Below are 14306 nucleotides of genomic sequence, written 5' to 3' on the forward strand. Positions count from 1 at the left end.
CCACTTAACGTGTGTTAAGTTTCTAAACCATTGAAGAATTGAAGACATGTCCCTTTACCCCTAAATACTTCAATATTTCTGAATAACAAAGACATTCTTTTACATAACCATAGTATACTTATCAAATTTACACTGATACAATACTATTATCTAACCCAAGGTTTCTCAACAGCACACTATTGACATTTTGGGATGGATAATTCTTTGTTGTGCAGAACTGTCCTGTGTATCTTTAGGATATATAGCAGGATCCTAGCCCAACCACCCTCCCCAACTTAAGACAACCCAAAATACCTCCAGAAAATTTTAATTCTCTCAATAATGTCCATTTACGCTTTCCTTTCTCCACATCCCATATTAAATACACATTGTATTTAGTTGTCATGACTTTATCCTTCTTTAATTCATCATCCTTTCTTTGTGTTTCTTGACTTGAGAAAAGCATGAGCCAATTTGGTTGCATACTGCTTAATTTGGGGTTCTCTGATGCTTCCACATGATTAGATTCAGGCTAGGCATTTTGGCAAAGAATACCACAGAAGTGACCATATGGCCTCCTCCCTGTATCATTATCAGAATGAACATCATCTCACTTTGTGGCAATATTCTTTTTTTTGTGTGTGTGAGGAAGATCAGCTAACATTCATGCTAATCCTCCTTTTTGCTGAGACAGACCGGCTCTGAGCTAACATCTATTGCCAATCCTCCTCCTTTTTTTTTCCCCCAAAGCCCCAGTAGATAGTTGTATGTCATAGGTGCACATCCTTCTAGTTGCTTTATGTGGGACGTGGCCTCAGCATGGCCGGAAAAGCGGTGCGTCGGTGCGCGCTCGGGATCCCAACCCAGGCCGCCAGTAGCGGAGCGCGCGCACTTAACCGCTAAGCCACGGGGCCAGCCCCATGTGGCAATATTCTTAACGTTAACTTTGATAACTTGGTCAAAGTGGTTTTCAACAGGTGTTTCCACTGTAAGGTTACTATTTTTGTCTTCATAATCAGTAAGTAATTTGTGAGGAGATACTTTGAGACTATGTAAATATCTTGTTTCTTATCAAACTCTTACCCACTAGTTTTAGCATCCCCCCTTTTTTATTTAGGTGCCAGCACTTTTCAAGAACTGGGACTCTGAAAACAGGGAAGAATTTTAAAAACATGCAATGAAAGCCAAAAGTCAAGAAATATGAAGATCCCTCTATGCTAAATAGGAATGGAGAGGCCCAAACTTTGCTACAGAGAAGCTTCCCGGCTGTAAAAACATAAAGAAGATAGTTGGTTTTTCTTATAAACCTTCAGCACCAAACAAATACTGTGATTAGTTGGCAGTCAAATGAAGAGAATGATCCATTTCTTATTCACACTGCCTAGCTAGTAGATATCCCACCGAAAATAGCAGCAGAAATCAGATGAGACTAAATGAACTCAAGTGTCTACAGCTAAGGTAAACATAAACTGTTTCTTGTCATTATAAACTGCATGTTGTCGAGTCCATTTCAGAACCTATTAGAAAAGAGAAAGTTCCCCTTTAAAAAAGCACCTTTACTGACACTTAGTTGAAATACCATAAAATCCACCCATTTAAAATGTACAATTGAATGGTGTTGAGTATAGTCAGAGCTGTGTAACCACCATCACGATCTACTTTTACAAGATTTTTCATGACCTCAAAAAGAAATCCTGCACAGTCATTCCCCATTTTCTCCTGTCCCCAGCCCTTAGTCTATTTGAGACATTTCATATAAATGGTATCATATAATATGTAGTCTTTTCTGACTGGCTTTTTTCCACTTAGCATGTTTTTCAGGGTTCATCCATGCTGCAGCATTCTTTTTATTGCTGAATAGTATTTCATTGTATGGATAAATGATATATTTATTCATTCATCAAATGATGGACATTTGGGTTGTTTCCACTTTTTGGCTATTATGAACAACACTGTTATGAACATTCATGTACAAGTTTTTGCATGGATCTATGTTTTCATTTCACTTGGGTATATAACTAGGAGTGGATCATATAGTAAATTCTACATTTACCATTTTGAGGAACTGCAACCTGTTTAGTAAGGTGGCTGTGCCACTTTACAACCTCAAAAGCAACGTATAGAAGGCTCCAATTTCTCCACATCCTTGCCAGCACTTGCTGTTGTCTTTATTTTTGTTATCATAGTAGGTATCTAATATCTCACTGTGGTTTTGATTTGCATTTCCCTAATAACTCATGATATTGAACGTTTTTTTTTGTGAGGAAGATCAGCCCTGAGCTAACATCCATGCTAATCTTTTTTTTTTTTTGCTGAGGAAGACCAGCTCTGAGCTAACATCTATTGCCAACACTCCTCCTTCCCCCCCCCGCCCAAAGCCCCAGTAGATAGTTGTATGTCATAGCTGCACATTCTTCTAGTTGCTGTATGTGGGACGTGGCCTCAGCATGGCCAGACAAGCAGTGTGCCCGTGCACGCCCAAGATCTGAACCCAGGCCACCAGTAGCGGAGCGCGCACACTTAACCGCTAAGCCATGGGGCCGGCCCAGATTGAGCATTTTTGAATGTGCCTATTGGCCATATATACATCTTTGGAGAAATATCTATACAGACCCTCTGCACATTTCTTAATTGGGTTGTCTTTTAATTGTTGAGTTGTGAGAGTTCTTATGTATTCTGAATACAAGTCCCTTATCAGATATATGATTTGCAGATATCTTCTCCCATTCTTGGGTTGTCATTTTACTTTCTCGATGGTATTGTTTGCAGCATTATCAGTAGGAACATAATGTCACTTTGTGGCAGTATTCATGTTAACTCTGATCATTTGATCAAGGTGGTTTCCACCAGGTTTCTTCACTGTAAAGTTACTATTTCTCTCTTAATTTTGAGGTAGCCCAATATATCACTTCCCCCCTCCCCCAACAATTTTGCTTTGCCTAACCCAAGGCCACAAAGATTTCTTCATGTATTTTTTTTAAGAGTTTTATACTTTTAAGTCTAAGATCCATTTCGAGTTAATTTTTGTGCATGATGTGAGGCAAGGGATTCAACTTCATTCTTTTAAATGTAGGTATCCAGTTTTTCCAGCAACATTTATGAAAGAGATTATTTCTTTACCACTGAATATTCTTGGCACCCTTAAAAAAAATCAATTGACCATAAACATAATGGTTTATTTCTGGACTGTCAATTATAGTCCATTGATGCATACATCTATCCTTAAGTCAGGACCACACTGCCTTAATTATTGCTGTTTTGTAGTAAGTTTTGAAATCAGGAAGTATGAGTCAGCCAACTTTGGTTTTTATCATCAAGATTGTTTTGGCAATTAGGGTCTCTTGCATTTCCATGATTTTTAGAATCAGCTTGTCAATTTCTGTAAAAAGAAAAAATTATGGGATTTTTATAGGGATTATGTTGAATCTGTAGGTCAACTTACAGAGTATTGCCATCTTAACAATATTAAGTCTTTCATTCCATGAAAAGGGGATGTTTTTCCATTTAAGATCTTTAATTTCCATCAATAATGTTGTTTTCTAGTTTTCAGTGTACAAGTTCTGTACTTTTGTTCAATTTATTCCTTATTCTTTTCAGAGCTATCGTAAATGGAACTGTTTTCTTAATTTCATTTTCAGGTTGTTCATTGCTAGTGTATAGAAATACAATTGATTTTTGTATATTGATCTTAATTCTTGCAACCTAGCTGAACTCTTATGAGTTTTAATAGATTTTAGTGGATTCTTTAGGATTTTCTGTACACAAAATGTTATCTATGATTAACATTATTTCTTTTCTAATCTGGATGCTTATTTCCTTTCCTTGCCTAGTTGCCCTGGCTAGAATCTCCAGTAGAATGTTAAACAGAAGTGACTAGAGCGGACATTCTTGTCTCATTCCTGATCTAGGTGTAAAGTAGCCAGTCTTGCACCATTAAGTATGATGTTAGCTGTGGGTTTTTCAAGGCGCCCTTTATCAGGTTGAGGAAGTTCCTTTCTATTCCTAGTTTGCTGAACGTTTTTATAATGAAAGGCGTTAGATTTTGTCAAATGCTTGTTCTGCGTTTACTGAAAAGATCACATAGTTTTTGTCCTTTTAGTCTATTAATATGCTGTATTACAATTGACTTTTGAGTGTCAAATCAACATCGTGATCCAGTGATACATTCCATTTGGTCATAGTGCACGATCCTTTTTATATGTTGCTGGATTCTTTTTCTTTTTTGTGGGGGGGTCTATTTTCACAAGGGACATTGAGCTGTAGTTTCCTTCTGATATCTTTGTATTATTTTGGTATCAGGGTAATAAGGGCTTCATAGAGTGAGTCAGGAAGTATTCCTCTATTTTTTTCAAAGAACTTGTGAAGGATCAATATTAATTCTTTAAATGTTCAGTAAAATTCACCAATGAAGCAATTTGGTTCTGGGTTTTCCTTTGTGAGAACATTTTTTGATTACTAATTCAATCTTTACTTGTTACATCTACTCAGATTTTTAACTGCTTCTTGAGTCAATTTCAGTAATCTGGTATTCTCCAGGGGGCCGGCCCGGTGGCGCAAGCGGTTAGGTGCTCGCACTCCGCTTCGGCGGCCTGGGGTTCGCAGGTTCAGATACTGGGCGTGCACCAACGCACCGCTTGGTAAGCCATGCTGTGGCGGCATCCCACATAAAGTAGAGAAAGATGAGCATGGATGTTAGCTCAGGGCCATTCTTCCTCAAGAAAAAAGGGGAGGATTGGCACTGGATGTTAGCTCAGGGCTAGTCCTGCTCACAGGAAAAAAAAAAAAAAAAGTAATATGGTATTCTCTTATATTTTCTATTTTTGTAAGGTTGGTAGTGATGCCCTCTCATTTTTTTTTAAGACATTCCTTTTTTTTTTTTAAGTTTTATTTATGTACTTTTTTGTGAGGAAGATTAGTCCTGATTAATAGACATTCCTTTTTTTTTTTTTAAACAGTTTTATTTATTTATTTACTTTTTTGTGAGGAAGATCAGCCCTGAGCTAACATCCATGCTAATCCTCCTCTCTTTGCTGAGGAACTCCGGCTCTGAGCTAGCATCTATTGCCAATCCTCCTCCTTTTTTTTTCCCCCGCAAAGCCCCAGTAGATAGTTGTATGTCATAGCTGCACATCCTTCTAGTTGCTGTATGTGGGACGCAGCCTCAGCATGGCCAGAGAAGCCGTGTGTCGGTGCGCGCCCAGGATCTGAACCTGGGCTGCCAGTAGCAGAGCGCACGCACTTAACCGCTAAGCCACGGGGCTGGCTCTGCCCTCTCATTTTTGATTTTCATAATTGATTCTTATTTTCTTAGTCAGCCTAGCTAAAGATTTGTCAATTCTGCTGATCTTTTCAAAGAACCAACTTTCAGTTTCATTGATTTTCTCTTCCTTATTTCACTTATTTCCACTCTAATCTTTATTGTTTCCTTACTACTTCTAGCTTTGGGTTTAGTTTGCTATTTTCTAGTTTCTGAAGGTGAGAGGTTAGTTATTGATTTGTTTTTTTTTTTTGTGAGGAGATCAGCCCTGTGCTAACATCTGCCAATCCTCCTCTTTTTTTGCTGAGGAAGACTGGCCCTGGGCTAACATCCATGCCCATCCTCCTCTACTTTATACGGGACGCCGCCACAGCATGGCCTGACAAGCAGTGCGTCTGTGCGCGCCCGGGACCCGAACCAGCGAATCCCAACCGCTGGAGCGGAGCGTGTGCACTTAACCGCTTGCGCCACCGGGCCGGCCCTGCTTTCTTCTTTAATACAAGCATTCAGAGGTATAAGTTTTCCTCTAAGCACTGATTTAGCAACACTCTGTAAGTTTTGGCATTTTCTGTTCTTTCTCATTCATCTCCATATATTCTCATTTCACTTATTTCTTTTTTTTGTTTTGTTTTGTAGGGAAAGATTCGCCTTGAGCTAACGTCTGTTGCCAATCTTCCTCTTTTCATTTTTATTTTTTCTTCCCCAAAGCCCCAATGCGTGGTTATATATCTTAGTTGTAAGTCCTTCTAGTTCTTCTATGTGAGCCTCTAGTTCTTCTATGTGAGCCACTGCCACAGCATGGCAACTGACAGACGGGTGGTGGAGTTCTGCAACCAGGAAGTGAACCTGGGCCGCTGAACTTTAACCACTAGGCCATCAGGGCTGGCTCTGTCATTTCTTCTTTGACCCATTGGTTAGTTTGGAGTATATAATTTCCATATACTTGTGAAATACCCAAATTTCCTTTTTTCTGCAGCTTTGACTTATTATCTGGTGTCACTTCCCTTAGTATTTCTTGTAAGGCAAGTCTGCAAGCAACAAATTCTTTCAGTGTTTATCTGGGAATGTGTTTATTTTGCCTTCATTTCTGAAAGATAGTTTTGCTGAACTTTCAAAAGAATCGTAGTTGTCAGGTTCCTGCCCTGCCCATAGCACTTTGACTGTGTTGTCCTATTGGTTTCTGGCCTCTAATATTCTCATAAGAAATCAGCTGTTATTTTTATTGGGGTTTCCTTATGCATGAGGAGTCATTTTTCTCTTACTACCTTCAAGGTTTTCTCTTTCACTATGACATGTCTGCATCTGGGTCTCTCTGCATTTAACTTACCTGGAGTTGAGCTTCTTGGATGTGGTTAATGTCTGTCACTGAATTTGGGAAGTCTTCAGCAATTATGTTTTTCTGCCCCCTTTTTCTCTCCCCCCAGATCCTTCTGGTACTCCCATTACACGTATGTTGGCATTCTTAATGGTGTCCCATATTTCCCTAAGCATCTGTTCATTTTTCTTCATCCTTTTTCCTCTGTTCAGACTGTATAATCTCTATTGAATCTAGCTTGAAATTCACTGCTTCTTTCTTCTGCCAGCTCAAATCTACCGTTCAGCCCCTGTAGTGAAATTTTCATTTTGGCTATTGTACTTTTCAACTCCAGAATTTCCATTTGGTTCTTTTTCTTTCTTTCTTTCTTAATAGTTTCTATCTCTTTACTGGCATATTCGACTGAAACAATGTCATGATACTTTCCTTTAATTTTCTAGACATGAGTTCATTCAGTTCCTTGAGTATATCTGTAATAGCTACTTTCAACTATCTGTCTGCAAAGTCCACCATCTGGGCCCCTTCAGTTGTCTGTATATGTATGGGTCACACTTCATATCCTTTTTTTGCTGCAATACAGGTATTTTAGATATATTGTAGCAACTTGGAGACAGATACCACTCCCTCCCAGGTTGATGTTGTTTGCTATGTTTTATAGTGACTGTGCTACACTAACCCTGTGAAGTCTATCTCACCCACAGTGCTTTCCCCTTTTTATCTTTTAGCCTGGCTACCTCTAGGTTGTTCCTGGGTCAACATAATCCCCTTATGGGTCAATGGTTGTGCTTAAGTCCCCCTGGCTAGTCAGATTTTTACCCTTTATCATTGGATGTGTGTGTGGTCTGGAAGATACCGTCACAGTTCAAGGAGTCTACGTTTTTGTTCCACGTTCAATCAGGGACTAGTAGCTCAGATGTTCTCTTTCCAATCATTCCTGAGAGGGTGCAATCTTGGGCACGGCATATAGTCTTCCAGACTGCTAAGGATATTTGCAATTTTATTTTCAAGCCTGGCTTCCTAGTAATTGCCCCGGGTCACGGTAGCTTATTGTTCTTCCAGCGTTTGGTCAGAAGTTGAATTTAAGTCCCTGTGCATTAGAGCCTTTGTTGATGTATCTGTGTGGACTGGGGAATGTATACAACTTGTCCCACATCCTGCTGAGTGCTTCTGAGTGGGTGCAGCCGAATGCATGTGCACAGCATTCCTGACCTCCCAGGGCTGACTGACCCCAGGAGGGCTCAGCTTGGTTGTTTCTTTATCTACATCTCTCTGTTAAACTCCTGGTCGCTCTGCTGTTTTTGCTTGTTGATATGAATACATGGAGCTACAAGTACCCTCTTAATTGCTCTTCACCAAAATTTCCACTGGTTTTGATAATACCCTTAGGAATAACATGTGCTGGTCCAAATAAACTTAGTCCCTTCAAGCCTAACTGCTAAGCTCTTCGTCCTCACAGCTCATCTCTCCCTCTGGGCAGAACTTCTGTGCCACTGCACAGGAGCTGGTGGCAACACAACAAGCAGCTTCTCCCAGAGTGATATCCCTGGCTCTATGATGGTGCTGGTCATGGCCCCTGATTTTCTCAGTGTGCCCGTCCTGGAATGGAACTTCCACCTTATGAGCAAGCTGCAGTGGGGGTAACCAGGACTCCAGTATTCTCAGCCTGCCATACCTGGAGTAAAGCTTCCGCCCTGTGAGTAGACACTGAGTAGGATAAGGGACTCTTAGTCCTTCTGTCATGATTGTCTAGAATAGAGCTTCTGCAATACAGGATTAGAGAAGATAAGAAATACCAATAGCTTCCCCTTCCTGTGGTGGAACCCGCAGCTGTGGGAACGGAACAAGTTGTGGCTCAAATGCTACAGACTCTTGCTGTTCTTTCTGAGATTTAGCAGATTTTCTTGAATAAATGTTTCTCCGTTTGCTGTATCCTCGTAGGACAATTCTCAGATACTTCAAATTATCTCTAGTTAAATGGCTGTTAAGGAGAAGGTCCACTGAGCATCTTCTTCCCACCATTCCAGAAGTTAAATCCCTCATCCCTTGGTTTTTTTTTTTTTATCATCATATGTTCTATATTTATTAGTTGGTATTTTCCTTTCTTTCAGTATAGACTGAAGGGTTTGTATTTCATTTAATGGTTTGTTATTTTCATTATTTCTTTTGACCTAGTTTTGGGCAGTGAGAGGCAACTCTGTGTTTCTTTGACATGTCAACATGATTCTTTAAGCACTTTCTTACTTTCCAGAATAAGATGGTCAAGGACCATCTTGTACTTTCCCTACACCAAGCCTGGAAATAGCCATTACTCCAGAGAGCTATAAATGGTTCATAAAATAGACACTAGTTTAATTTTTTTTAAATCACAAAGAACCCATATAGACTTAACAGTATTTCATGGCTGACGTGTAAGAATGAGGCAGAGCTACTGAGAAAACGTAGCCTAGGATCTGCATCCTACCTAACACAGAGCACAGTTGGTGAACGACAACTCATGAAGAAATTTTTTATGGGGGAAAATGTTCTTAAAAACTGGTAAGAGACTGAAAAGAGGTCATTGAAAGTGGTAGTCCTTAGAAAACAATGCAAAAATGTGATCTACAATGAAGACAAGTCCTCCAACTCTATCCGGAAACCAGGAAAACTGGTAAATAAAACTTTCAATAAGCGTTCAAGTCAGTATAATGACTATCCTACCAATGAGGCAAAACTTGAGTGAAAACTGAAAGGTGGTTTTATACTTTGTTGTATACACATAAAAAACTTTTAAGGAAGGATTTGTTAAGTACCAGTGCCTGAAGGCACTAGTAGTAAAAACACATGAATAAATATTGTAGAGAATATTAAGTAATAAGTTCATTACTTTAACTGAATATCATTAAAACAGGAGGTAGAATCACGTGACCATATGACTGAGGAAATTTTTTCCCAAAGCTGAGGATGCCAGTGGAGACGAAATATGGGCAGGACAAACACTTAATATTGCTGAAACAGTTATCAGAAATTGAGATTATCAGTGAAGCGTGGAGGCCTGAGTTACTCTGCTAAACAATGTGTCTCATACCTAATGGGATCCGTACAACACCTTTATTATAGAGAGGCAAAAACAGTAATTTACTTTAGAATCACAAATTCGGAAATTGGTGGTTGATGTTACCACAGAAGTGATTCAATGCTGTGAAAAGTTTAACAGGAGAATATTTTACTAATTTTAAAAATTACTTTTCCCTCCATATTTAAGTATCTACAGACTGATCAGTATTAATCAGAAGAGTACTGTAACAGAGGAGGAAAAGTTATCAAAGTTAGGAAAAACAGAAGGTATGGTGTCAATGAATTCAAGGGAACATATGAATAGGAACAAAAATTCAAGAGTTTACTAGGTGTCAGGTATTGTTTTAGCATAAATAACTTGTCCAAGGTCATACAGCTAATCTGTTTGGGACATGTTTCAAATCTAGGCAATCTGACCATACAGATTCACATCTCTTACTTCGTGGAGATACAGACAACACAAGGAGGTGAAACTGAAGACTAAAAACGTTCCTGGGACCATGAAATTGAGATGAGGCAATGACTCATGTAGAATTTGACTAAAATAGGGCAGAAAACCCTAGTGAAGCTAAAATGCACATGCACCATCTCCTGACTGCCCTGACAGCAGGGTTCTCAACCTCTGATGATAAAATTAAAGGAAACACCACATACAAATGAAGTAAATAAAAATTAGCATTGCAGCACATATGATTTATATGGCTCCACTTTGGGGGGCGGCATTCATTGGCATCTGTGAGGGCTTTGTACCAGAAAGAAGAGATCATAACAAAGAATCCGAGTTATGTTCAACTGAGCCTAGACTCTTGCACGGTTGGATATACTACATGCAAACCTCTTGTGCCACTCTCTGATTTCGGTTGCATTTGGTACAGAATATAATTCACATGTTCACATGCTTATATTGCGCTGATTGTTCTACCATGCTGCTTAGAAAAAACTTAGGACTGAAATGATAAAAGATCACTGCCTGGTGCCTATTAGCTGCCTGATACTTAGATTGCTAATCCAGCTCTACAATCTATTGCCTAGGAGGACTCAGCTAGCCCAGAGGGGGTAAATGGATGAACAAGTCAACAAAATCACCAGAGGTATATGAAGAGTTGCTTAATTTTTCAATTATACTTATCTGAATTTTATATGGGAATGTACATACTATAAGTGTTAAGCATAAATCTCAGGATTTATAAGTACCTTGGGGTTTTATTCAATAATGCCAAGAGTCTACTCTTCAAATAATGAGTATTAGAAATATCCTCATTTTTAATATATACTGTTGGCTTCTGCAGATTCTATAACATGTTAAATGAGTGTTACGTTCAGTAACCATTATACTCAAGTCTATCGTTAACATTGGTAATACAAAGTTTTCTTTCTATGGCTATGGGAACAAACGAGCCCTACAAGATAGTTTTTGGGGTTTTTCTTGGGCCTGTGAATTTGGTCTAAGCCAGAGGAGTATGTACTAAGAACCCATCTGTACTCTAGCACAGGCAGACTCAGACACAACTGTCACAGGGTAAAAGCATTCAAATAGAGCTCCACATACCACAGGCACTTAAAAACTGGATGTTGAAACCACAGGAAACTACCCTAATACATCTAAACAAATTCACACTTTGAAAACCAATGTAAACATGTGGATTCTTGTAGCCTCGCATCTCTATTCTTGTGAATTTTTAATGAAGTCTGAAGCACTTATATGAAACATAGACTTAGGATTATAAAAGAACTATAATATATCCAAGAACAGACAAACAAAACAAGCGTTCTTGAAAAGATAAAGGTGGCGGGTAGTAAGGAAATAAAGGTTGAAAACAAGTCAAGTACATACCTAAGAAGGTAACAACCAATTGTAGTACAGGCAGGCAGAGCTCCCAGGCAGGGAAGAAAAAGAAATCAATTGAACAAGGAGAGTGGGGAAGGCCTTGGAATGCTGGCCCGGAATTTAGGGTGTGTAAGAGTTGAGAGTAAAAGTGGATCATAAACTCCCAAAGAAACACAACTTATAAATTCAATATCTTGTATCTTTTAAAAATGCATTTGTTGTCATTTCTAAGGTAATGAATGCAAAAAAAAAAAAATGCTAGTAAGAGAAGTTGCTGTTATTTTCCATAGTTCATGTTAGCTTACAATACATACCTCTAGCATACAGTCTCATGCTTTCCATATAAGTTGCAAGGTTTTCTGCTACCAAAGTAACTAGAGCATGATTGTGCTGAAGTTGATTGATTAAGTCATGGCGATAAAATACATGGGGACTTCGCTGAGTTTGACTGAAACGAGAAGAACTTAACAATATAATTAGGCAATTAAACTCTGTTGTAATCAAAAGAGCTTATACAATCTAAATTCTTAGCTACTAATTTAAAAACTTAAAATGGTTTCCTTTATAATAGAATTCCACTTTTGGCCATTTACTTTCTTTAATGACAATATCAAGCAATTTAAAAGAAAATAATCAACACCTCCAAAAATAAGACAATTATTCCATTATTCTTATTTTACATGAAAACTATGAATTAATATTCTCCAATTTCACGCCATGGGAGTCTACATCAATAACTGATTTTTACTCCTATACTATAATAGTACCACAGCATTTGTATAAGTTTACATGATTATTTCCAGAATTATAAAATAGAAACATCCCTTGCAAGATTAGCACCACAAAGATTATGCTTTAATTGTAGTGAAGAATTTAATCAAAGAAAATGCTTTCAGTAAGGATTTATTAGCCATTCAAGGTACATTTTGGGACACTTGGTTTATAGCCAAATTTACCCACATGTATCACCAGAAAGATAGCCAGTTCCTTTCCAACCTATTTTGCCACCTTCAGTGAAATCAATAAACTCTTATAGCCATTACTATTCTAATGGAGATGAAGCCACTGTTCCTTAGAAAGAGTATGTAAACTACTATGTCTATCTGCAACAGACAAATGAATTCATTTGAGAAAGGCCAAAAGGCATTATGTACAGTGGGCCAAACATAATCAAAATATGTCCCTGAAATAAATGTTACTGTTAATAAGATACATGTCTGAATTTTCTCCACTGTTTACCCCTCCAGCTTTTCTAATTTCATATTATTTTTCCAGCTTTGGGAAAAAATGACACAAAGTTCACCTGTTAAAAACAAAACATATATGAAGTTTTCTACTTCTGCCTTAGGCATAATCATAATAATCTAGAGCTGTAAAGGATCCTGGTAATCATTTAATTTTATACATGGAAAAATAAATTCTTTTGATTAGAGAATTTTTACAAGATGATATGAATGGTTAGATACAAAGGTCATAGCCAGGAATCCTGACTCTACCGTGAATATTCTTTGCACTACTCCTAGCTCTCTCTTCATTATTTTTCCTTTTCATGTTATCAGTTTCAACTCTTATACCCAGAAAATACAAGGACAAATTATTCCAGCAACCAGAATTTGGCACATAAGATAATGTATTTAAAGACAGCTATTTAACAGAAATTTAGCTAAAATAAATCAGAAAAATACATTTTTAAACTATATTTGGTCATCTTTCATCATTTAAACATACAGCCTAATCTTTGAAATTAAATTTAAAAATTAACTAAGAAAAAAATAATAAATAGGTTTATTTTACTTTGAAAACCTAGTATGATGTTTTGCAGTTAATAAAACGTTAAATATTTCAGAGTGAACCAATTAAGGAAACAACAAGGTCTATAAGAAATATATAATATGGGATATAAAGGATGGACACTGGGCAGAGACACAAAGCAGGAACGATAAAATGAAATGAGGAATGAGATTAATAGATATAACACATGCCATGAAATTGTCTGGTATACTTGCTGGAAATAAGAGATTCTGAACCAAGAACCCAAATGGTAGTATTATCATCTTGATTCTGACACTTATCACTTAGTTGTGGATTACTTCCTCATTAATAAAATCAGAGGTGTATATGATAAAGGAATCTTCTTTTGTCCAAATTAACTCTTCTCTTAGCCTCCTGTTACCCCACTCTAATTTTCTTTTTTAAAATCTGTTTTTAGCAACTGATAATGCTGTTTCTTTTCAATAAAATACACCAATAAAAACATTAAAATATTCTATTAAAAGGCTTACCTCAAATTTTGAGGTGCTTCACCAAACAAACTACAAATTTCTCTGATTTGTTTCAGTGCAGGAATAACCCATTTGTCATTTGTACGAAGTTCTTCTATAAAACGATCTATCCACTGGATCTTCTGTGTGTCACGGTCCTTAAAGAAACAATTTCAATGTTTTAAATAGGTCAATACTCAAGAGAATTCCACCTTCAAATTATTTTGAGAATTACAAAATAGAGCTTTTCTTGTAAGGCTTGCATCACAAACATTTTTCTGTAATTGCAGTAAAGAGTTTAATAGTAGTTAAAAAAAAAAAAAAAAAAAAAAAGCTGCTTTAAATACATTTTTATTTCACATTTACTACCAAAACTCTGAAAAGTAAAACACGGTTATAAAAGCTCAATATGACATGGACTCAGATATAAAGGTATAGATCCTATTAGGCACACTGACAGAAAGTTTGATTTTAAAAGTTTGCCAGAAAGTGGGCATTTAGCTTTTATCCAATGTTTTAAGAGATTCTATCATAAAATAAAATTCTGCAATAACATATAACCTCAATTGTTACTCTTTATAGGTTTGTTTGTAGCACAGTGAGGAACACTGA

The 14306-nt window shown here is 37.4% G+C and overlaps 1 protein-coding gene across 6 annotated transcripts in view; it reads right to left on the reverse strand.

Annotated features, from left to right (window-relative positions):
• USP9X (ubiquitin specific peptidase 9 X-linked) overlaps positions 1–14306 on the reverse strand; it is a 171921-nt gene that overhangs the window by 67321 nt on the left and 90294 nt on the right. For 4 of the 6 annotated variants that reach the window (XM_087426854.1, XM_087426852.1, XM_014791056.2 and 1 more), the window contains exons 13-14: positions 13716–13852; positions 11748–11896 (exon numbers count right to left, since the gene is read on the reverse strand). In XM_087426854.1, the coding sequence (XP_087282980.1) occupies positions 11748–11896; positions 13716–13852 (286 nt within the window). The remainder of the gene's footprint in view (positions 1–11747; positions 11897–13715; positions 13853–14306) is intronic. The other 2 variants (XM_004435026.3, XM_004435027.3) reach the window with 1 other exon arrangement.

This window comes from Ceratotherium simum, chromosome X, assembly GCF_057802395.1.
Source record: "Ceratotherium simum simum isolate JZ-2026a chromosome X, ASM5780239v1, whole genome shotgun sequence".
NCBI lineage: Eukaryota > Metazoa > Chordata > Mammalia > Perissodactyla > Rhinocerotidae > Ceratotherium > Ceratotherium simum.